We start from the raw sequence: 26,338 nt of genomic DNA, 5'->3' as shown, positions 1-26,338 counted from the left end.
AATCATTGGCCCTTGGGGAAAGCACATGACCACACCGAGGGTTTTTCAAGTACACTTACCGTATTATAAACCACCACAGTTTATATATGTTGATATATGTTTTATATATCAACATTCCTAGTTTCTAACATAGTTCAGTTTTCTTTTGTAATGTTTCTTGAAATGTCATACTACCTGGCAGATGGACAGGTGTGCTTGCTACACAGTACACACATTGATACTGTATGTGTATTAACGCTTAAAATACATTTCAGATGCAGAATATGTTGTAATAAGACAACACTGATCCTCTGATCAGTTTATATGATACACAACAAAATACAAAAGAGAAACGATAAAGACAATTGAAAACATTTATTTATAGACAATCAGCGGAATAATTCAACCACCTGATAAATGTCTTCCTGATGCAAACGTATTGGGACAGTTATGTAAAATTTGTTGTTTTTCCTCTGTACTAATCAAATTTGTATTTTCACATCAATGAGGAAATCTCTGCATTTATTTCATGTTTTTTTTAAAAACAGGCATTGAACTTTTACAACAATGCCATTCAATGACTCAAGTCCCCCTATTCCAAGTCAGCATAGGTATTGATGGCAAAATGATTATAAGAGCTTACTAAATTGTCAACTTGAGTAACTGCTAAGATAAACCTTTGCCAGAGTGATGGAGAGTGAAAGTGTGGAGAAATCTCTCGCAGTCTGGAGGCAGTCATCAAATGTAAGGGGAATGCAATGAAATATTGACCATGCAAGTCATTACATTAGTCAAAAACATTGTCCCAGTACTTATACTGACTTGAAATACGGAGACTTAACACATTGAAAGCATTGCTATAATATAGTTCAATGTTTTCAAAAAACCAACAATACAAATTTGATTAGTACAGAGGAACAAACATCCAATTTGACACAACTGTCCCAGTACTGTTGCATTTAATTATACCTGCTAATTGGCAGTGTAAAATAAGGCAATAGGTTTGAGATCAGGTTTTTGTACACTTGTGCACTGACATTAAAACAGTTATACATTCACTGGTTACAGTTTACATTGTAATATATCTGTATTGTAGCATAGACCCATACAATGTATATTACCCAATAACCACAAGGGTCTGAGCCTGCAGGGCTACTCTCAGGTTAGGTGTCACTCACCATATTCCATATCACTGAGCCAGAGGTACAACCAACAGTCAGAACATTTAAACCATCAGAACAACAAACAGATGATCCATGTACTGCAAAGTCAATGCACCACATAAACATACTTTAATATCACTTCCCCGTAATTCATAATTTGTTTGACATACTGTTTTTCTTTACCCATTTGTTAAAAATATATCAACACTGAAGTGACACTATAAGTGTCTTTGCATTATAAGTATTCTTCTTCTTTTTAAAATTTTTTTAATTTTTTTTACCATTGACTGACAGAAAGGACTAGAAGCTGTCTTTGGGTCTATCTGCCACACAGTGAAAAGAGGCACCTGTCACCTCTTTCATTGTTTTGGTTTCTCTTCCCCTCTATTCTGTTTTGGAAGAGGCTGTCATTGATAGAAGTTCCCTTAGTGGTAGATCCCTCCTACTCAAGAGTGTGATGAGTTTGAGTTGGATGAGGTTATGATTTCATTTCATAGTGTATATTGACTTGACAGATGCCTGAATTCTGGACAATAAGCATATCTCATATTTGACATATTTGATTACCCATTTAAGAAGCTGGATATTTACTGAAGCACCTTGCTCAATTGTACAATGGCAGAATGTTTCGCCCAGAAATAAAATCTACAGCCTTCTGACTGCAAACCAGATACGCCACACTTCCAATTCCCCCCCCCCCCCCCAGAAAAAAAACTAAATGTATTATTTACATGCTAAGCAGATACTGCTTGTCTACACCACAGAAGAAGTAGAGTCAGTCCAGTACTTTTCAGAACACACTGATCTTGGACTGCACACCTCTACCGTACATTGTGTGTTATTTAGCAGTGTTCCCTCATGAGGTTTTGTGTGATAAAGTTGATAACACAGTGCGCAACAACTGTTTTTTTTCTGTTCATTGTTACTCGATCATCATCACCGGTGAGCATTACAGATGACTGGGTGTCGTAGCAGGTTTGCTGTTAGCCTGACGTCTGCTTTCATTGCGGATGTTCTTGGCTGTGATGCGCGTGGTGGTTTATTTTGAGCAGGGTGTTTGGGCAGGCAGAACATTATCTCAGTCAGTGCACTGCACCCTTTCTGTACAAATGTATATGCCTAATACTAATGCAGTGATTGGAAGTGGTCCATCTCCTCACCCAATATTAACTAACAGGTCTGTGAAATCAAGTCTTACAATGCCAGGCATGTGGTGCCAAGTTAATGTGTGCAACAGAATGCCCAATGACTTCAGGAATAAAATAATCCTGGAAAAAAGCTTTGATTATTCAAAATACCATTATACAAGTACTGCACTTATAAAATCAAATATATATTTATATATAATGTTGCAATTTAAAATATGGGATCTATGACTCTATAATACTTAATTATAATAGTGTACATAATAACTGATGCATACAGGGATTCACCTGTCTATGGTGTACAGCAGTGATCGGCTAGGAAGTGCTCTGTTCAGTATCAGTAACAGTTCCAAGTCTTACCTTAGCCTATCCATGTAGGGTGTGATTTTTAAAATCATTTTTTAAATTTTAAGCATTAATTGCAAACAGTGTAACTTATTTGAAGACACAAAATCCAGAATTTAAGGAATATATTTCTACATTATGTATGAAATTATATTTATGCAATTATTTTATTTAGGTAACTGTATGCATATCTTGAAAGATTTATTGCAAAGTTTATGAAATGTTTTGAAATATATTCCATATATGTTGGATTTAATATAAAATTATATTGAGTGCATGTATTACTTTGTAGGGGATAGACAACTGAGAAGTTAAATATTTAAATATTTGGTTTGTAATGAATTTCAGGTTGATGTACAAATGCTTTTTTAAGTTTGTGAAACAGGGTTATCTTCCATTTCTGTCCCTTTGCTTCTGCTCAGAAAGTCTTTTTGAATCTGTAAACAGCACAGAGGTGCTCTAATTACATTTTGCATGTTTTATTCAAGGTGAAACCCGGGGGTTGTTTCTGGATAGCTTCCGTAATTTTGTTTCACTGCCGAGCTAAATAAAAACACCAATTTTTTCACTCTAAACTTTCAGCCTCGCTCAGTCCTCAGTACAGGTCTTTGAAAGGCTTGGAGTAGTTAAACATAAGGTAGTCCATGTAGTAGAAGTCATAGGCCCGCTGCCTCTCAGAGGCGTTGAGCTGTGCAAAGTACTGCTGGGTGATGCGGGCGGAGGTGCGCTCCGCCTGGGGGTGCCTGTCTTTGAAGCTGGGGAAGGTGAGGTTTCGGGGGGCGCCGGTCCTTTGCAGGAGGAAGTTGGCCTCCTCCTCTATGGTCTCAAACTTCCCGATGAAGTCGTAGTCCAGCAGGCAGGGGCTGCACAGCTGGTTGACGTGCTCCCAGTGGATGTCCATGCCCACGGGCCGGTGCACGTCCAGCAGGTACTGCATGAACTCCTTGAAGGTCACGCCCGCGCCTGTCCTGAGGGCGGCCTGCGAGGCGTTGGCGCGGTATTTGGAGATGATGGGCTTCCCGAAGACCGGGTGGTAGTAGGTGTTGGGGTTCTCGAACTTGTCCCGGAAGGCGGAGACCAGCCGCTGGAAGGGCTCCCGCACAAACAGAACTTTGGTGTAGGACTCCAGCCGCTGGGCAATGCCGCGGTGGTCGAAGCCGTCCAGCCGCTTCAGGTGGTTGCCGTAGTGCACGGCGTCGTGCTTGATCTCGCGGGTGGAGGAGGCCACGCCCCCCAGCACCATCAGAACCCTCTTCCAGTTGGAGCAGCCCGCCTTGGGCACCTCGCAGTACAGCAGCTTGTACTCGTCCTCCACGAAGATGCGCGAGACGTGGTGGGGCGTGACCGTCCGCTTGCTGCTGCTCTTGTACTTGGCGCACACCTCCCGGACCAGCCGCTTGCGGGCCTCCTGGATCAGGGACAGCCGCGCCCAGCTGCTCTTGGGCGGGCCGGCGGAGGAGGAGGAGTTGTGGGCGCGGACGGCGGGCGTGTTCTTCAGCAGCAGCTTCCTGTGCCTCTTGGTGACGCGCGGGCCGCCCAGGTCCAGTTCCCGGGAGCCGGGGGTGCCAGACTGCTGCGCCCACTCGAAAGCGGGGAACTGCATGGGGGGGATGGGACTGGTGAGCCCGTCCCCACCTGGCCTCCCTCCTGGGCCTGGGTCACCCCTCGCACCCTCTTCAGTACGAGTGCACAGGCCCTGTAAAGCACAGGACAGCTGTCAGCCATAACACACGGACACACTCAAGGAAAAGGCTTTCGTTCACTATGTAGCATTGTCTTTGGAAAAACATTCGGCTGTTAATGACATTGAGATGTAAAAAGGAAGTCAGGGAAGATTTATGTAGCTGCATTAGGTAATATTTATTTCCAAAATTCAAGTTATTTATATTGCCTTTTATAAACTGGGATTTTATGTAACAAGCTATAAACATAAATCTCTGCATTTCTCAGTAATTGCATTTTACCATTTCTCAGGAGCTGTAAGACCTCTTTGATTTTATATTTACTTTCACAGGAAAAACTTCACGTTTATTTTACTGCATGTTCTTGTCAAAGGAACACTAGTGAAAATGTCAAAGATCACCAGCATCAATAGTCATATTGCATTTGATATTTCAAGAGGCTAAGACAACACTGCAACATGGTACACATATACACCAGCAGATGGCACCATATAACTTTCACAGAACACTGACCGTCCCTGTGTAAGTTTTACAATACAGACTCTTGTTAATGGGTAATACGTTCAGGCTTGGTAAAGGTATATATAATAAGGGTCTTTAACCTGTATTCTTCACACTGTAAAGATCATCCTAGATGTTCAATTTTAGGCAAAGCTGAAAATAATAATGTAAAGAAAGTATTTTTTTAGGATTGGTGTTGTGCATTTTTTCACTGAAGTCTCTGTGGCTTGATTTTAATGAGAATTGTTAAATGAAAATCAACTGAGTGCTACCTGGAAATGGTGGTTCATTTCACACTTTCTAATAATGATTTTAATTAAAAGTTCTGATAGGGTTGCATGCAGCAGTACAGTGTGCATTACCGCACTGTTCAACCAATGCTTAGTGTCATAGCAACCTTCTGATGTCTAGTGTTTCCTGGAGGGAAGAAGGTATCCTTTGAACTTTCTCTGACCAATTCCTAGTGGGAAGTCGGTTCAGTTCAGCCAGCACAGCAGATGTGCACAGCACATATTAAAATCTCCAGGCATAGGCCAGGCATGGCAATTTCAGTCCTCCTTTTACTCTTCTATCATTCCAGATGGCATCGCTGTTCATAATACAGAGAGGAACCTGAAAAATAAGGTTTTGCCATATAGTAAGTTACCGCAACATGTTCTATTTCAAACCTCCAAGGATATTATACTCAGTAGAGATCTGACTGTTTCCAGGGTGATTGCTATGAAACAATCTTTCCTTACACAGGCTGTGTCAGTGATAGACAGCACTGCCACTCACCTTCATCATCGTCTGCCTGGGAGTCACTCTGAACTTCACACCTGGGGAAATGAAGGTAAAATCAGTGCTCTTGTGACAGATGAGCATGATCCATAAACGTGTTTACGTGATTGAGTCTTCCAAACTCTCAGAGCGGCAACTTCAGATTTACTCCATTCACGAAAGTGACTTTCTAATTAGGCACGGCCCAATGCACTGATGACTATGTAATCTGAAGTGTCAAGGGGGAGTCGAATTTGATAATATACCCATACTCCCTTTTGGGCCAAAATCAATTTTTCATGTAATGTTAGTAATTTGATTAATCAGACAAGTAATATAATCAAGAGGGCAGCGCAGAGAGCAGCACGGGATGGCTTTATCCAGGGAAGCGAGCTCCAGACAGGTTGGCTTATCCCTTTAAGCCTGCTGGGTTATGTTGTCTTCTGCCGGACAGCCGCTGCCCCGAGGTGGTCAGTCCTGCTAATGCGTAATCAGGCCGACAGCTCCCCGTACACCCACCCCGGCGGTGATGAGAATTGTGAAACACCTCAGCCTGAATGGCCTGTCACTTCCAATCTGGCTGGGGAAGTGATAAAAACCTGCAGAGAGGGGCAGGAGATCCAGAGCACAGCTCTCACCACAAACTGATGAAATCAGGAGGGCCATGTCATATTTAAGCTTTGGCACCGGGGGCATCTGAAAAGGCACATTTGGCGGGGAGAGAACAGAGGGATGTGATGTCATTTCCTACCACATGACCTGCAATGCTGTCAGGCACACCAAACAGTAGTTTTGTTATTAGTGTAGATTTTATTTACCGTTAGCCATTATTTAATCAATTAGCAGACAGAGTGGCCTGAAGCCCAGGTGGAAATATCTTTGTTACAAATTTGTATACAGATACCAGTGTTTGGGTGTGTCTGCATGCGAGGGTACAATACATGTGTGAAGAAGAATGTCTTTCCATCTCTGAGTACTGAAATTAAATCAGGATCAATTCCAAACTCAATTAATTCAGGTTCTATTAAAAGTAATGTGCACAGATTATGCACAGAAGGATGCATTAAAGCAAAATTATCGGCAGACATTCACAATTCTTCCAAAGGAAATGGCAGTGATGCAGATCACAGAACAAAAAGCTGAATTATGAATTAACCCACTGACACAGAATTTTGTGTACGCAATCTGGCAGTACAGATCAGTGGCCATTAGCTCATTGCCACTCATCGAGTTACATGTAGCGCATTGATCCGCACTCCCATCAAGCTATTTATCGAAAGATCAGAGTGAGTAATTGCCTCCCACTAAGTGCTGCTTCCAGGACGAACCGCATCCTGCATGTTCTGCTGGTCACAGCTCTGGTGAAACGGGCTTCTGTGCCTGATCTCTTCTTCTTCTACTTTGTTTCTTTTTATGGTGATTGACATCTAACTTGGGATGTATGGCCACCATGAGCCTGGTCTCCTGTGTGTTCAGCCTCTTTGTGGCCTGGACATTCAGGTCTAAGTGGTTTGTTTTAGGAGACGTGGCACTAAATCCATCTGGGCTGTGAGGACATGCCAGAGCAGCTGCCAGTCCACACATCACCACTTTAACCAGCATCAGTGGTAATGCCCCCTAATGACAGCAATGAGGGAGATGGCTCACCTTCACCTTCAATAATACCTGATCTCAGCTTCCGTGTGTGAACACCCTAGACAGACCCCTGTATCCCATAAAAAATGAATAACTTACAGAAGGCCTCTTATGCCATTAGGAAGGAAGGAAGTACCCCAGGTAGATTTCAACAAATCAAAATGCCTTTCAACTGAGTGTTTACACATTTCCCTGTTTCAATATAATCCATAGTTCTGTTGCTTCCAGCTGGGAGTATGCTCTGAGTTGATATGAAATGGATTTGGAGTTTTGGATTTTCTGTTTTTTTTTTTTACCCCCACTAATATTTTTACCTGGTTGTACTCCTGGTTTATTTAATACTTGCACCTCTGATGGAGAATACATAAAATCAATATTTGTTGTTGTTTAGTTTAAATTTCTAGCTCTTCACAAGTGTTTACTCTGTTGACTTAGCCCTTGTAGAGTAGGAAAGAGAAACTGTCCGAACTTAGATTTCTGATCAGAACATTGAGTCAGAAGTACTTTTGCCAATAAATAAGGGCACAAAATCTCCTCTCATCCAAAATGCCTCCAAAAAAAACTACAACCTCTAAACTACATACTGATGACAATGTGCCATTTTAAAGTCATCCTAAGCTGTTTCTTTTGGTGTTTTTCCACTGCATTTTAGACAGAGGATTTTCCACTGCATTTTAGATGAAGATGTTCCATTTTCCAGTAATAGGCCTTGACTTTTCAATGTCTTAGGAGGCTCATGTAAAGTTTCAGTTGAGAGCCGTGGTGTTGATGTGCAAGGCAATCTAAGGACACACAGACCTGTATCATTCCTGCACCCATTACAATCTTGCCAAAATCTTATTACTCCTAATGCAGCTTTCCAGTAGACACAACATCAACATGTTACCCCCCCCCCCCCCCCCCCCCACGCACACGCACAAACACCCACACACACACATCTACACCCACACCCACACACACATGCACATATACACGCACACTGCAAAAAAGCAAGCAGGGCAGCAGGACAAAATAAGGAGTAACGAGCTCGTTAAAAGGACGGATCATGCCTTTGCGTTCTGGGAGAACTTTTGTTAAACGGCAATTCTTACCCAGAGAGCACTGGAGAAAAGCACTGGATAATGATGGCCTGCTCCACCATTCTGCCGCCACTATGGACAGCACTAAGGCAGTTATTCCCTTCGTTAGGCACTTATCTGACAGACCTGAGACCTGAGCTGTTTTCAGACCATTTCCCCAAAGATATGTGCATTACCACCAGTCCGCCCCCTCCCTCCGTCCAGACAGAACTCGAACAAAAATTCAGCCTGGCCCTGTACCTGCGACAGAAATGAAAAACACCTGAGAGCAGAGGTACAGCTTTTTAATCTGTCTCTTGTTGATGCTTCAGATGGAAAAGTGAACAAAGGAGAGTTTCCTAATGAAACTTCCTTCGCTGCTGGTTAATGAGATGAGAGGCAATACTGGATTGACTGTAGCGCCTGCAGTGCAGTAGCCTGTGGTTCGAATATGTTCAGATCACCGAGAAATGCTTTACTTTTTTCTTTTTTTTTTTACACAATATTACGTCCAGTTGCTTGTAATATTAGCTAATAGCTTTATAAAGAGGGCTCGTTTCTTGTAAGGAAATGCAAAATTAAATGTGAAATGTCCCCCTCTGTGTGAATTACAGTACGATATCTGCCGTATTTAAAATAATGTTTATGTCTGTCAGGATGTAGGAAAAGGTTCTGGATTATGCCTTACTAATAACCCATATTAATGACACATATTGCATAGATGGAACACATTTTTGTGCATATGACTATTGACCTCGGTAGAATTTCACAAATTGGACCAGGCACATTGAGAACTTAAAGCCTAATACATTTCATTAATTAGACAGCAGAAGGAATAGATCTGGAATGGATGTCGATGCAGTCCAGACAGATGTTGGATTTTTCTATTACCACTGAAAAAACATTGCCTTACATTTGAACGGATTCAACGTACTTTAAGCAAGCAGCTCCATCACAGGGTCGTTATTTGTAGACATTTCTATGGGAGGTACAGTATCTGTGTTTGTTGGGCACTTTATAATTCTGTGCATCCGCACCAAAAATGAAAAAAAGCGCTTGAAAGAAGAAGGCTGACTCCCTTTGAACCTGTCAAATAATATCTCGCTTGTCTCTGGAGAAGACCGTGAATAAAAAACAAGGTGTGTTAACCCCTTCCGTAGCACCACCATTTTTAACACGAGCCCGAAAATGACATATCCAAAATTCAATGGTTACGATTCTTGAAACCTTATGACTACAGGCATAATCCTGGTCTCTACTGAAAGGTAACCCTTGCGAGTTTTTTCCAGGAGTCTTGCTCTAAATATTGCTGAAACAAAGCAAAAATGTCAAGCGCATGTTTTTTGTCATCTAAAACATTTTTTGAGTGTGTACAGATTCTTGTAGCTGTACCCCCATTGTGTTTCTAAGCTGACCAGACACAGCTACAAGAACGCAACGCTGGAAAAATCCTTGTTCAAATTTGATGACACCACCAATAATAAGTTTTCTGCATAGTTTTTTTCTGAGCTAGGTGTGTTTCCAAAAAGGCTGTTTGGAGCCTCCAAAGGACTCTTGGTAACCAAATGATTTTATGGGTCTTCAGTGGTGTAAAATACAACATATTGTATGCTATTGTATGCTCATGAAAGAAGCGTACTGAAATTAGCTCACTTTCCCCCTGCCTGTCACTCACCCCCTTTCTCTCCCTCTCCCTCTCCTTGCTGTCACCTTGCCACCTCTGGCAGCAGTAGGTCTGGAAGATTGTAGAAAACAGCTACATTAACGGTCTAGTTTACTAATCCATTGATTGAGATCCATTGATTGAAGTTAGAAAGGATAGAAAATATACAGTTGACGATTACATACTTTTGCTAAAATTAAAATCTATGGATCTCTCATTACTATGATTAGTCAGTTGAAGAACAGGAAACAATATATTACATTTAATAGAATTAACTCTCCCCAACTCGATATAAAATGTGGAGTTCCCCAAGGCTGTACCCTTGGGCCACTTTTATTCTTATATATATATAAATGATTTATTAAGTTTTCAGATATCCTGGTAAATTTTGTTTGCAGATGACACAAGTGTATTCTTTTTTCACTGTGATCTCCAGTATATTATCACAATTGTAAATTATGAACTACACAAGTTTTCTAAATGGTTCAAAATTAACAAATTATCTTTGAATGTAAAAGAAAATGTTTAATCTTAGGAAAATTGAAATAAATTCTAAAGAAGTTGGTGTACTGTAAAGATCGACAATGTTTCCTTAATCTAGATTCTTAGGCATAATAATTGATGACAAACTGTGCTGGAATTCTCATATAAAAAAAGATTTCATCCAAATTTGCCCAACATTCTGGCATTTTAAGCAAATTTGTTACACAAAAAACAAGTTGTAAAGTTGTATTATTCTATGGACTTCCCTTACATGAATTACTGCAACATCATTTGGGCCAGTCCTCATGATGCTACACTTCACCATATCCATCTCCTTCAAAAACGTTGGATTTGAATCATATCACAAGTGGGCTACACAGCTCATTCACAACCTCTCTGTAAGAAATGAGCTATACTCAACATTTATCAAGTAAACATTCTCCACACAGCACGATTTCTCTTCAAAGCAATTCATAATCAGCTTCCCGCATGTTCAATAGCTTCTTCAGAAGAAATAATAATCTCAAGATGTTAGAGACAGCTTCACTTGCCTCTTACACGAACAACATTCATTCATTTCATAGGCGCTACAGTTTTTAATGAACTGCTTTCTCGTGACTTTGACCCTTCTCCACATCATTTTTTTTTGAGAAAAGTTAAATGGCATTCAATTCATAACTGATTTGACTATTGCATAGCTGAACTGTGTAACATTTACAGTGCAATCCATGACACCATGTCTGTCTTGTTAAGGGAGCCACTCGATAAACTCCTCAGGGTTTCCTTGGTCTTCCTTGCACAGCTCCTGATGTCCATAACAACACATTTATAGTTATTTATATTTTCTATTTTTTCATACTTTTTATTTCTTGTGCTAATTAAATAAATAAAATAATACTGACAGGAAATTCTTTAGTATTTCCTAATATGAACACATTTTTCACTTGCATGAGTACCACATTATTTACACCTAAGAAACCTACTTGCTCAACCTCTAGCTCCCATTACACCTGTGCTAATAGGTTAGTTAACATGAATAAATGTTAATAGATTAGTTCATTATTTGTTCAGGTCTGTAATTGCATTAACTAAAGTTAGTCAATAGAATCTTATTGTACAGCATTACTAAATAAATAAATAAATAAATAAATAAATAAATAAATAAATAAATAAATAAATAAATAAATATCCCAGATGGAAATGCAGACGTTTATTTTGTCACTGGAGCTTATCAATTTCCAACAGGCTATGAGGTCAAGAAGCAAAACAAAACAAAAGCAAAGAATAAAAAAACAAAAGATGCTTCACTGTTTCTTTAAACTGATTACCATGGAAACGGCAAGCTGACAGGGGGAAGGATGGGAGCGGGAGAGGGCGTGATGAAATGCCAAAGTAGGAGACTTGGCAGCTTCTGAAATCAGGCATCTGTAAACAAATGTACCTGTCAGCCGCCACACACCAGTTTAGTGAATTATCTTGACAGAAATAGTGGTACAGTAGGCTGTAATTGGTCTTATTGAAATGCAGGAGTGTTTCTGACCTGCCGTAAGAACACTGTGGGGATTCTCCTCAGTTTGCTTCCTTGTTCATGAGTGTGGTAATGGAAGAAACAAAAATTGTTTTTCACATTCGTGTGGTCAGTATGACATAGTGGAGGCATATTAGGACACAGATCGGCTGGGGAAAGCGCAGGCTGGCTGCCTTCCCTGTATTGGTGGATGCACCAGATGGAGAGGAACACTCTGACTGGGAGCTTGCACCTTTGTCAACTACCCACTGCTGTCACAGCACAACTTTGGAAATTCTGAAAAAAAAGGACATTTTGCTCAGCAACCTCGTGTCCCATATTTAGACAGAATCCACGTTGCACCAGATTTGTATGCTGCCTGTGATTTCGTTAAATTGCCTGAGTCTTAAACAACAAGGACAGTGAGGTACTGCTGCAGTACTCTCCACTGCTTGCGGCGAGATTCCTGGATTGGTCCTACTGGGGCCTAACCCTTGTCCATCCCCACTGTTGCTATTTGCTTTGTAACTACCCTCATCAGCACGCAGAATTCTGAAGTCTGAGCACTGTTTGGGGGATAGAGTGAAAACTGAAACATCTGCCCAATGCTTAAACGAATACCTGCTGCGCACATTGCCTGCAAACTCAGAGCAGTGAGCGTTTTTTTTTTTTTTCACTCCATCTGCCGGCTGGATATCCATGAAAAGCAAGAGGGAACCTGACCCTCAGATCTAAGAAGCGATAAGATAAAGCTCCAGTGTGCGGCAGGTGCCGCCGACTCGCAGCTGTTTTCAAAATGGCTGCCTCCCGGGCAAGCTCCCGGATCACCTCTCAAGGACTCGGCGAGGTGGCGGGGATTAAAAAGGGAGGTCTGAGTCACAGGCTGCGCCGGGGGGGAAGGCTCCAAAGGCGCATTGTACTCGGACTGAGTGACCTACCCAGGGGCATCGTTCAGATCGATTACTTGCCAAAACCTTGGGAGATGCATTGATGAATTTGGCGGAAGCCGAACGTGATGTGAGGCTGAAGCGCAGCGCAGGGTATTTACAGAACGAGCGTGCTGCCCGTGGAGCAGAGTGCTCACACAACTCTCTCTCCCTGCTGGCAGACTGAGAAAACATTGATAGCAGGGCTCCCCCCCACCCCCACCTCCTGCCATTTCCCCAGTCTCCTGCCCCAACCATACTGGGCATGATGTCCCTATACAGTGCTTTCTCTCACTAGCCAGAATGTCACCCTACCAGCTCTGACAGTCCTCCCCTCCCCTCACCCCCCACTGTCCTCCTCTCCTAGCTCAGTTGCCCCCCACCCCCCACCACCACCCCCTTTCCAAACCTGCCACTGCTGGGACAAGCAGCTCATCAGAGCATAACAACATTTACACAGCTCCTCCAGGGCTGCATGCGCTAATGACGGCGGTGCTCGCGAGCCGCGCGGCGGTGTCTCGCTGTCTGAGGCTCTCGCTGCCGGAGAGCTCGCACGTGCGTCAGGTAGGGCCCGTCTGCCCGTCTGCCAGTCCCCAGAGACCGCTGTCATCTAAAGATGTGAATCCCGCTTGTTTTCTTCCTCTGTATTTATTTCTTTATTTACATCGTTATGTTTTCTCGCGGCCTGGAAATCCACTGCCACACCAACAATAAACACAAGGCAAAATGAGCGATGCAAAAAAAGTAAGTTTACAATGTAATGACCTCAAAACCCATACGCTGCTCTGCTCGTCCGTATCACGTATTCCTCCCTGCAAGCCACATCCACTTCCTCGTCATTCCATAAGTTTCAGTTGTTTGATTTAGAATTTAGAATGTTCTTTTGTTTCCTCTCATGATTAGAATGCTTTCCCCCTTCCTCAGCGTCAGCCAGGGGCGGGGACAGTGCCTGTCGGCTCCGCGGCTGATAATTTGACATGGATTGGTGTGGACGTGTGGTAATTGGAACAAAATGTATCTGCCACCCGCGACGCAGAAGGATTACTCTTAGGCAAAGCGCATTACAGATTTCAAAGAAAGCTTGTTTATAGAGGAAGAAGGTTAATGAAACAAATAAGACGTCTGGCCTTTTGTCAAAATCAAATAGTATCTGAGGCATAGGAGGAATGAGCTGCTAGAGACTCTAAGTATGATTTGGTAAAATATAAACCTGAAGGCTACTGCAGGTTTAATGATGCCTGCTCAGAGATGAATTATGTTTTTTTATAAAATAGATGGCCCAGATGCACTCTAAATGCAATAGTTTAGCGGTCATTGAAATAAATGAAAAAAGCATCTAAGGACTGAATTGCAAAACCTTTTTCACTTTGCTTGGTACAGTTGGACAAAGCATTTTAGAAGCATGTCAAAACATGTTTCTAATGAGCAGAATATGGTGTTTGTTTTAAACAGAACTTGAATGCAGTAATATTAAATGAATACTCTTAAATCAGATCTCTCAAATTCCTAATATTTATTTTTTTCTCTGATAAATGGGCATATTGTATTTTAGGAAAACATTTTTGTACAAAATGCACAGACAAATTGAGGAGTGATGCATGTCCTTATGATCGGCACTGCTTGTTCAATTTAGTGCTTTATGTTTCATACCTGGAAAAATACAATCGTACTTTCATTAATTTCCTTAATACAATTCCCAGACTCTGTGGTCCAAGTTGATTGCTTTCATGTCGTATAATTGCAAATGCTCTGCAACTGCAAGTTCACACACCCTTGACCAACAACGGAAGATATCAGATAGTGTAATTGATAAGATAGATGATGTTTTGTGAAAAACTGTATGCTTCTCGTTTGGTGTTTTCATTAAGTGACTACTGCAAAACATGTTGAGTCCACTGACAGCAAATTGTGTTTGACCATTGTGGTGTGGGGATGGCTGGTTTAAGCAGCCACACCTGCCTGGGTCAAGCTAATTAGACCTGGCCAATTGGATAATTGGTTAATAATTAGATAATTGGCCAGGCTAATTGGACCCAGGAACAGGAGTGGCTGCACCTGTGCGTAGTGAGGTAATCACTGCGCACAGGTTAAATCTGCCATCCCCACCCACACAGGAGAGCTCTCTGTCATGACAGGGTTTAACATCTGCTCATTTGGCTATACCATCTTGCCAAACCCTCGTGGAATAAATGTGGACTGTTTTAACATCTTCTCCCTGTGTCTCTGTGCTGGAGGGCCCCAAAGAAAGCCACTTCGGTGGCCTGTGGCAGGCGTGTTTGCCACAGTGGCGCCCAACGTGGGGCTTCTCCGGCACAAGAAAGAGGCACAGGAGGGCCAGCCAGGAAGCACACTGGAGGAGGAACAGCTGCGGTGTTCCTGACAGGGCTTTGGGCGGATCCTCCAGGCCAAAAACGGCGAGCGGGAGATGACCACGGAGGGGAAGGAAGCGATCCTTAGCTGGGATGCTGGGGAGCTGGACCTGGCCGTGAAGGCAGGTCAGCTACGGGCGGTGCAAGAGAGGTGGTCGCGCCGTGAGCTGGACTTGGCCGGGAAGGCGGGTCAGCTACGGGCGGCGCACAAGCAGTGGCCGCGCCGTATTGCTTCCTTTCTTGTCTGTTGGTTGTTTTAGTTTGTCGTTTTGGCCTGGTTGGGTTGCCCGGAGCCCATGAAGGGGAAAGCCTGCACCAGCCTTCCAGCAGAGCCGACTGGCGGCCACCACACCTGCAAGGGTTCCTGGTCCCCAGCGCCACAAGGAAGCCAGCCCAGCCAGCCCACCAGCCCAGCCACCCCACCACAGCCCCTGGAACAGCCCAAGCCGGTGACATCCCCACCAACCAGCTGAGCAGCCCAGGAATCCCCGCGCTCCGAGAGGGAGGAGGGGGGAGGGCTGCCTCATCATCCGGGGGAGGGTCACGGCTGTGCACTGGACTGTTCTGGGGCCCTTAAAGTGTTAAGGGCGCTTGGTTTTTTTTGTTTCGTTTTTTTTTCTCGCTTGGTTGGAGTGCTGGGGGGGGAGTAGGCTTCGGCCAGGGATTCTCCCTGGCCTCAGTTTGGCGTTGGGGGTATGTGGTGTGGGGATGGCTGGTTTAAGCAGCCACACCTGCCTGGGTCAAGCTAATTAGACCTGGCCAATTGGATAATTGGTTAATTAGATAATTGGCCAGGCTAATTGGACCCAGGAACAGGAGTGGCTGCACCTGTGCGTAGTGAGGTAATCACTGCGCACAGGTTAAATCTGCCATCCCCACCCACACAGGAGAGCCTCTCTGTCATGACCGTGTGTTAACATCTGCTCCTCGGCTATAACATCTTGCCGACCCTTGCAAATAAACGTGGACTGTTTTAACATCTTCTCCCTGTGTCTCTGTGCTGGAGGGCCCCAAGAAAAGCCACTTCGGTGGCCTGTGGCAGGCGTGTCTGTCACAACCATCTTGTCTCATTTTTGTTTGACTTGCATCATAGTTATGATGCTTGATATCACCGTTTTTGTTTTTGAAAACCAAAAACAAACCGAATTGAATGCTGTTTGGGTATTTTTGATGTTATATATGGTATGTAGTATTGTCGTTCATTTTTAGTTTTTAATCTGAGCTGCACTAAGACAAATTACAATCAATGTTTGCGCTGACATGGCAAAGTATTGAACTTGAAGTTGAATCAAGCTGCAGGTGGGAAAGGCCCCTAACATTTCCTAGAGAATCAAAAAGCATTTGTGCTCTGCCTTCTCCTTTATGCTCACGTTCACACACAGTTTTCCACATTGTCCCTTTTCACACGTGTTTCCATACCTACACTAGTGGAGCCCAAGCTAGCGGCACGGACATGGCGTGGGCATGCATTAGCTCAGCGGTGTTTGTGAGGGCGGCAGCTTAAAAGAATAAAGGCATTTTTTATAATGGCTTTTGGAAACTGCTAATAGCTAATAGCTGTGGCAAATAGCTGTGGCAAATGGCTCAGGACAATTGAATTAGACTGACATCAGTGACAAGCGGCCTAAAATACAAAGGCATGGCAGGGGGAACTTCAGCTCTGCATGCTGGGGAATTGTGTTCTGGGGACTCGGTGTGGGCTGTCAAATGGGAAGTAATTACAGCACAGCTGAAGGGGCTGGAGATGTTTATATGAATGACAGCATCTGCCACACCCTCCTGCTGTCACACAGGAAATCCTTTTACAAAGGAAAATGTTTCAAATGCCCAGGTGACACATGCAATTAAAGCAGCTGTCTGGTCAGTAAGTAGTGCCATCGGAAAAAGTGTTTCGTTTAATAGTGGGTAATAATTTGTACAAAAGAATGTTTAATGGCAGGGTTATGCTCTTGGATCACGGCTATGCAGAAACAAATGTGTGTCCAAGCAATTGATTTGCCATTATTTACTGCTGCCAGGTACTGTATGCGTCGTCATCCTTCATGAGACCACCCTCGAGCCGTTGTCTTGTGCACTGTGGTTTTAATTCAGTATGGTCTGTGTTTAATGTCATATCTTTTTTTTTTGTTGCCACCACCAAGTCCATTTCAAGGCTCCGGGAGGTAATAGAATACATCTCTTTTCTTTTCGGAGCTGACGGGCCCAATATTGCGTAAGAAACAGGCTTTGCTGATGGCTGTTTTTGCAGTGAAATGGAGCTTGCAGGCCGACGCAATACGGGGACAGGGTAGGAGCTGAGAGCTTGTCAGAAGGCCAGCTGTATTTCTGCATGAGATTTCCCTCAGGAGAAATGCCTTCTCTCTTCTCTGAGAGATGACAGCAGAGTCCTGACAGCGCTTTTGTACGTGTCTGAGAGAAAAGGGCTGCAAAGTACATCACGGAAGGCTGCCTGCTCTGCAAAGCGTCGGCTCGTTCTTTTGCACACATCAAATTAATAATGTATGAATGCGTCGAAAGTTTGCATTATCATGAACAACAACTGGCGATGTGAGATTCGGTACGATAGCGAGGGAGCTTTTTTTTTATTTTTATTTTTTCAACATTTCAACATTGGCAGAAAAAACCTGACCCTGCAGTCATGCCTGCGTAAAAATAAGAGCCTATTACTTCTCAGTGCCTCTCTTCCCGCAAAGACGAGTCAGACGGGGTTCTGAGGCGGTTGGTGGGGGAAATGTCATGTTATGTCGACTGTACCATTAATCTCTCCTTTATCTGTCTGCGGGGACCTGTCTGCCCAGGTGCCACTCCCCAAAGTTAACAGCGAGCCGGCCGGAGGTCAGATCATAGGCGGAGGCGCCGGCGACGGGGGGTGATTGACGTCCCCGCTGACGTTCCGCAGCAGCTGGTCGAGATAAGAGCGCGGAAGGCGCTAGCCGCTCCCGCGGAAGGTGACCAGCTAAAGATAGACACGTGGGTGTGCGCGGCTCTCAGTCAAGCTCCTCCTAAGTGACAGGAAGGAAATATTAATGGCGACCACTTAATGCCGTATTAGGCCTGCCACCTCAGCACCTCCTCGCTCCCGCAGATATATGGCAGAAGCTACGGAGGTAATGAATAAATGACATGCTTCACTGTATTCCTGAAATAATATTGCGCTACATGTCTTTCCTGGGTCGGGGGGGTGTAAAGATTAGAATATTAATAGAAGGCCGTCCCTCCATCCTCTGGCCATAACTAAACAGCAACCTGCTGTTTGTCAGGTAAATATTTGTGAGCTCCATCATATGAGAGCAGAGATCCTGAACTGACAGGTGTTATCTGTCTGAACGCTAAAGAGATAGATGGGGCTATATCTTCTCACTCCTGGCGAAACATCTGGGGCCATATGTGATCAAAATAAAGATTTTCTAGGCCGTCTGGGTAGTGTAGAGATATAAGCACTCGCCTACCACCGCAGAGACCCGGGTTCAATCCCCGGCAGTGGTACTTCCGGCTTGGTCAGACATTCACAGTTGGCAGTGTTCACGGGTGGGAAGCCGGTGAGGGTATGACTCCTGATCGTTGCATTAGCGACTCCTACTGGTTGGCTGGGGCACCTGTTCAGCAAGGAGGGGATCTGGGGGAGATAGCGTGAACCTCCGCACGCGTTACGCTCTCCCAGTAAAACTCCTCTGTCAGGTGAGAAGAAGTGGCTGGCGACTCCACATGTATCAGAGAAGGCATATGGCAGTCTACACCCTCCCCAGACTGACAGAGACATTGACCAGGACTGTGATACACACAGGGAATTGGTATAATGACTAAATTGGGGAGAAAATGGGAGAAAAATGGCAAAAAAGGATTTTTTGATTAAAAATTAGAGCTCAAATATTGTGGCAGGCAGTCCCTCTGGCTGAGCTAAACTTTCTTTCTCAAGTGAAAAAACAAACTTTATCATTTACAAGATGTATAATTTGTGACAGGGGGCTGTCCAAGTCTTGAATTAAATTCAAAAACTCAACTTTATGAGAAGCAATCAAATCGACAGGAAGTACCACTTTGAATTTCCAGTCTCTCAAAAGTTTATGTGTCAACATTAATAATCCGATCGCAAAATGTCGAATTGAGAATTGAGCTAATTAACAAGTGAATAGCAGAGGTAGGGCCATAAAGAAACAGGGGGGCCTGCAGGAATTCACATTAATATTCCTACTCCAGCTGCAGGGTTGTTAATTCTGCAGGAGAGTAATTCATCGGTGGCCCTCCCTGGTCCCGGAAAGCCCAGGGGACGTGCTGGTTTTTGTTGTTACTCAGTAATTCATTGGCTAATTAATGCAGTTGTTTATGCCATTAACTCGCCTCACCTAGCTGCAGTGCCACAAGAGTGCCAGATTTGCTCTGTGGGGCACATCTGCAGAAAGGAAGGAAATTACATTTTTCCCCTCTACTTCTGAATTTACGCCTTGGGATGATTGCCACGGATCATAAAAACAGGACCTTGATTTAGAAAGGAAATGTTTATGTGGACTTCTGCCTCTCGGGTGACTCTGCAGCCAGCCTCCTGGCCTTTGTGGATGGTGTACACAGATATGAGTGATTATTCATATGGATCTGAAACAAGGGCGCATCTTTAGTTTAAATATTGGTGGGGTTGAAATGCATAGACCTTGAGAACTTCAGCCCTGTAGCGCAGTCTGGGGGCATGATGCCCGGGAAAAAAATTATTTAAAAGAACAGCTGTGACATTATAATGTCTAGTTAATTTTATGGGGAAAATACTGTACTTCAGACTACAGTATATCCAAATCACAACATGAAATCCCCATCTTTATTATATGGAATTATTTTTCTCATCATTGTGCTATATTAATATTTTGGCTCATTTTGTAATATTGGTGGGGGTGGGAGGTGGGGGGTTGGGTAAATTACACCCTTGATGTGAAATAAATTTGCTGAATGTGCAAGAGTTGACAGTTCTTCTCAATATCAGTTTTGGTCCAAAGTCTATTTTCAGTATGTCACATTTTAGTATGTATGCATCAGGGATGTACATGAGACCTGCCTTGTATGGAGTCTGTATGTGTCAGCCCAGCAAACCTGATTAACATGCACGGCCTGTCTTACTGAGATATGAGCCCTGTCTGTAACACGGGGGGAAATAAACATTTGCCCTTGCTAAATAAAACGAGACAGAACATTCTGTAAGCTAATTATTGTGCCTTGCATAAGCTCACCTCAACGGTGCACTCAATATTGGTCCAGTGGGTCTCCTCCCTTCATAGTGAGCCTAAAAACTCTGCTGCCACTAATGATTAAAGTAGGGACCTCAGCTGCTAATTGACCTTAATTACAAATGAATCCTGGAAAGGATGATTTATTGCTGTACTGTATACACTGTGGCGGACACTGTGCGTTGAATCAATGATGTGACTGAATTGGATCAGTGACGTACCAATTTGCAGGAATCAATTTGTGAAAATTTTACATTCAGCCACTCTGATTTTATTCTCAGCATAAGTATAAAGTCCTATAGACTTTTTAAAAATGCAGACAGCAGGGAAATTCAATTTGAGAACAGAGCAGAGGGAAAAAGAAATAGTTTAATAGAAAGAAAGAAAAAGTCTAGATTTGAGTTAAATCTGCTATGCAGTTCCCCTTTGGAAAAAGGTATCATGGTATAGAATGTTATGAGAGTCTTTGTGAACTGCAGATGATGAGCAAAGTCATTCTGAGTCGACAGAAGCCTGTACAGTTCTAGCCAATCACTGCATTTCCCGCTTTTCTGCTCTCCCTGATGTCTTTCTACCCTGGGGCTCAGGATGTATAATGAACTGTAAATTCACACTGTTTGCAATTCCCTGTAATTTGTTCACATTTCCTTTCGTGTGGAAACCCTTAGAATGACACGGTGGATTTTTGTCAACTGTGAAAACATTAACAACTGGGACCATTAATATTTGGGACCATATTATAATATAAATGTTAATAGAATGTTAATATATTTCTATAATATGATAAAATAATCTCTAAATTGACATACCTATTTATGTTAAGTTATAATGTAGGCAAGGAAAGAGGATTGTGATTTTCTTATTTTTGTTTTGAGTCAAAACATACCTAATTTCCTTTCAAAAGTAAAGCGATATGAGAGAGACATCTAAATCAGAATAAATTCTGGTTGACAAAAAAATTCAAGTTGTGTTACATTTACAAAAAATATAAATATCTCCAAGGAATAAAAATCCCTGCCAGCATTGCCTTTTGCCTCTGAATTCTTGCAGGGTAGGTCAGCTGTGTATTGATGCTATTGGAGTTCTGGGAGTGTAGGAGTCGGGCTAAAAGAAGCCTTAACTGAGGAACTGATCTGGTGACCAATGCTGGGCACGTCGCGCATGAAACTAGACTCTGTGTGTGCCACAGCAGTTCTCCTACCGTCATCAGCAGGAGCCTGACACTGGGGTTCATCGGTGTGAATCTGATAGCAGTGTTTGCTGCTTATCTGGCACAGTGTACTAGTGAAACCCTTTGCCACTGACATTTTCCTGTTATGCTGGGGGTTAATCCCTCACCATGCAGGGGATCATTTATCTCACTATGCCCGGGATTAGTATTTCACCACGTGGGGGTTGAGTTTTTTTGGGGGGGGGGGGGTAATCCCTTCATTAAAGTGGAGGGTCCTTTACTCTGTGTTTGGGGGTAGTTCTGTGTACACTGTACAGGAAAACAATTCCAGTCAAAAGGTTTTGCAGCTTTCCGTCCAAAACAAATTTTTAATTAAACAACTTTTCCACACTGGCATTTCTTCCACTAGAAGTCAATTAACATTACATTATCGTAATGTATGAATGTTTTTGAGAAACTGAAAAAATGCACAAAGATGCATTGAAGAATGGCAGAAAGAGTAAGTGTTACAGAGATCAGAGCTTCTCCTACCACACTGATCTGCTGCTCCAAACTCTTTTAAGGAAGGAGTTAAAAATTTGGAAGTCGACTGTGAACATTAATTTATTTTCCTTTCTGTATAAATCAGCTTTACAGAAGTGATCAGTTGTGGTGATGTATGTCCGATTAGCTGCTCTGGCTCAGTTAGCAGTATCAGCAGGTTAAGAATGTGTGATTAAGTGACAAAAGTAGAATAACGTGAGTGAAGCGAGTAAAACCTAGACTGTGCCCAGTGCCCATTAATCAGTTATTCTAAAGGGCTGACAAAATAAAGCGATTTTCTAACATTTTTATTTATAAGTGGAGGGAGTCGGTAACATTTCCGATGTGTCATACAAACAGGAATTTATGCGAGTCTCACTTCTACGTGGAGAGGAGAACAATATGTACGCATATGCTATGAGTAGATGTGATAGATGGAGCCATCTATTAGAGAGAATTTAAAACACCATCTGTTTGCACACACTGCTATAGCCTTTCTGATAAAGATAAACACTTACTGTAAGAGCAACGATAAATGCTCGCCACAATAATGAACACGACAGAATTGTGGTCAATTCCATTAACCTGCTGAACGCAGCCGTAAACTTGCCTCGACCCTCAGACTTATCGTTTTCCTAACCCTAACCCTAAGTTGAGCCCTAAAACGTAATTGAAGCCACAGGAACTCTTGAAAACACGTGATTACTCATTTAAAATTGTGGAAAAACTAAGTCAAGACTGTGAATTCCATAGTACAAATGCTAAAAAATATATTTGAGGCCTTAAAAAATAAATGTTATGCCTGAAAAAATATGTATATATTCCATATCTTGTTATGGTCATAAGTACCTATACTAGTATATGCAAAATTTTTGGCTCGTCCAAAATCAAAAAAGAACCAATGTCCCAACCTTTCTTTAACCTGCTGAACGCAGCCGTGAACTTGCCTCGACCCTCAGACTTATCGTTTTCCTAACCCTAACCCTAAGTTGAGCCCTAAAACGTAATTGAAGCCACAGGAACTCTTGAAAACACGTGATTACTCATTTAAAATTGTGGAAAAACTAAGTCAAGACTGTGAATTCCATAGTACAAATGCTAAAAAATATATTTGAGGCCTTAAAAAAAAAAAATGTTTTCCCTGAAAAAATATGTACATATTCCATATCTTGTTATGGTCATAGGTACCTATACTAGTATATACAAAATTTTTGGCTCGTCCAAAATAAAAAAAGAACCAATGTCCCAACCTTTCTTTAACCTGCTGAACGCAGCCGTAAACTTGCCTCGACCCTCAGACTTATCGTTTTCCTAACCCTAACCCTAAGTTGAGCCCTAAAACGTAATTGAAGCCACAGGAACTCTTGAAAACACGTGATTACTCATTTAAAATTGTGGAAAAACTAAGTCAAGACAGTGAATTCCATAGTACAAATGCTAAAAAATATATTTGAGGGCTTTAAAAAAAAATGTTTTCCCTGAAAAAATATGTATATATTCCATATCTTGTTACGGTCATAGGTACCTATACTAGTATATGCAAAATTTTTGGCTCGTCCAAAATCAAAAAAGAACCAATGTCCCCACCTTTCTTTAACCTGCTGAACGCAGCCGTAAACTTGCCTCGACCCTCAGATTTATCGTTTTCCTAACCCTAACCCTAAGTTGAGCCCTAAAACGTAATTGAAGCCACAGGAACTCTTGAAAACACGTGATTACTCATTTAAAATTGTGGAAAAACTAAGTCAAGACTGTGAATTCCATAGTACAAATGCTAAAAAATATATTTGAGGGCTTTAAAAAAAAATGTTTTCCCTGAAAAAATATGTATATATTCCATATCTTGTTACGGTCATAGGTACCTATACTAGTATATGCAAAATTTTTGGCTCGTCCAAAATCAAAAAAGAACCAATGTCCCCACCTTTCTTTAACCTGCTGAACGCAGCCGTAAACTTGCCTCGACCCTCAGACTTATCGTTTTCCTAACCCTAACCCTAAGTTGAGCCCTAAAACGTAATTGAAGCCACAGGAACTCTTGAAAACACGTGATTACTCATTTAAAATTGTGGAAAAACTAAGTCAAGACTGTGAATTCCATAGTACAAATGCTAAAAAATATATTTTAGGCCTTAAAAAAAAATGTTATCCCTGAAAAAATATGTATATATTCCATATCTTGTTACAGTCATAGGTACCTATACTAGTATATGCAAAATTTTTGGCTCGTCCAAAATCAAAAAAGAACCAATGTCCCAACCTTTCTTTAACCTGCTGAACGCAGCCGTAAACTTGCCTCGACCCTCAGACTTATCGTTTTCCTAACCCTAACCCTAAGTTGAGCCCTAAAACGTAATTGAAGCCACAGGAACTCTTGAAAACACGTGATTACTCATTTAAAATTGTGGAAAAACTAAGTCAAGACTGTGAATTCCATAGTACAAATGCTAAAAAATATATTTGAGGCCTTAAAAAAAAAATGTTTTCCCTGAAAAAATATGTATATATTCCATATCTTGTTATGGTCATAGGTACCTATACTAGTATATACAAAATTTTTGGCTCGTCCAAAATCAAAAAAGAACCAATGTCCCAACCTTTCTTTAACCTGCTGAACGCAGCCGTAAACTTGCCTCGACCCTCAGACTTATCGTTTTCCTAACCCTAACCCTAAGTTGAGCCCTAAAACGTAATTGAAGCCACAGGAACTCTTGAAAACACGTGATTACTCATTTAAAATTGTGGAAAAACTAAGTCAAGACTGTGAATTCCATAGTACAAATGCTAAAAAATATATTTGAGGCCTTAAAAAAAAAATGTTTTCCCTGAAAAAATATGTATATATTCCATATCTTGTTATGGTCATAGGTACCTATACTAGTATATACAAAATTTTTGGCTCGTCCAAAATCAAAAAAGAACCAATGTCCCAACCTTTCTTTAACCTGCTGAACGCAGCCGTGAACTTGCCTCGACCCTCAGACTTATCGTTTTCCTAACCCTAACCCTAAGTTGAGCCCTAAAACGTAATTGAAGCCACAGGAACTCTTGAAAACACGAGATTACTCATTTAAAATTGTGGAAAAACTAAGTCAAGACTGTGAATTCCATAGTACAAATGCTAAAAAATATATTTGAGGCCTTAAAAAAAAATGTTATACCTGAAAAAATATGTATATATTCCATATCTTGTTATGGTCATAAGTACCTATACTAGTATATGCAAAATTTTTGGCTCGTCCAAAATCAAAAAAGAACCAATGTCCCCACCTTTCTTTAACCTGCTGAACGCAGCCGTAAACTTGCCTCGACCCTCAGACTTATCGTTTTCCTAACCCTAACCCTAAGTTGAGCCCTAAAACGTATGTGAAGCCACAGGAACTCTTGAAAACACGTGATTACTCATTTAAAATTGTGGAAAAACTAAGTCAAGACTGTGAATTCCATAGTACAAATGCTAAAAAATATATTTGAGGCCTTAAAAAATAAATGTTATGCCTGAAAAAATATGTATATATTCCATATTTTGTTATGGTCATAGGTACCTATACTAGTATATACAAAATTTTTGGCTTGTCCAAAATCAAAAAAGAACCAATGTTCCAACCTTTCTTTAACCTGCTGAACGCAGCCGTAAACTTGCCTCGACCCTCAGACTTATCGTTTTCCTAACCCTAACCCTAAGTTGAGCCCTAAAACGTAATTGAAGCCACAGGAACTCTTGAAAACACGTGATTACTCATTTAAAATTGTGGAAATACTAAGTCAAGACTGTGAATTCCATAGTACAAATGCTAAAAAATATATTTGAGGCCTTAAAAAAAAATGTTATACCTGAAAAAATATGTATATATTCCATATCTTGTTATGGTCATAAGTACCTATACTAGTATATGCAAAATTTTTGGCTCGTCCAAAATCAAAAAAGGACCAATGTCCCAACCTTTCTTTAACCTGCTGAACGCAGCCGTAAACTTGCCTCGACCCTCAGACTTATCGTTTTCCTAACCCTAACCCTAAGTTGAGCCCTAAAACGTATGTGAAGCCACAGGAACTCTTGAAAACACGTGATTACTCATTTAAAATTGTGGAAAAACTAAGTCAAGACTGTGAATTCCATAGTACAAATGCTAAAAAATATATTTGAGGCCTTAAAAAAAAAATGTTATCCCTGAAAAAATATGTATATATTCCATATCTTGTTATGGTCATAGGTACCT

The 26,338-nt window shown here is 41.9% G+C and overlaps 1 protein-coding gene across 1 annotated transcript in view; it reads right to left on the bottom strand.

The window, feature by feature from the left end:
* Nucleotides 1-339: 339 nt before the first annotated feature.
* The window catches only part of LOC118215472 (carbohydrate sulfotransferase 8-like), a 147,661-nt gene continuing 121,662 nt past the window's right edge, over nucleotides 340-26,338 (bottom strand). The window contains exons 3-4 of the mRNA XM_035396312.1: nucleotides 5,593-5,633; nucleotides 340-4,328 (exon numbers count right to left, since the gene is read on the bottom strand). Of these exons, the coding sequence (XP_035252203.1) occupies nucleotides 3,228-4,328; nucleotides 5,593-5,633 (1,142 nt within the window). The 3' untranslated portion in view covers nucleotides 340-3,227. The remainder of the gene's footprint in view (nucleotides 4,329-5,592; nucleotides 5,634-26,338) is intronic.

Source organism: Anguilla anguilla, chromosome 16, assembly GCF_013347855.1.
Source record: "Anguilla anguilla isolate fAngAng1 chromosome 16, fAngAng1.pri, whole genome shotgun sequence".
Taxonomy (NCBI): Eukaryota; Metazoa; Chordata; class Actinopteri; order Anguilliformes; family Anguillidae; genus Anguilla; species Anguilla anguilla.
The sequence above is the reverse complement of the archived record's forward strand: the minus strand, read 5'-3'. Positions and strand labels throughout refer to the sequence as shown.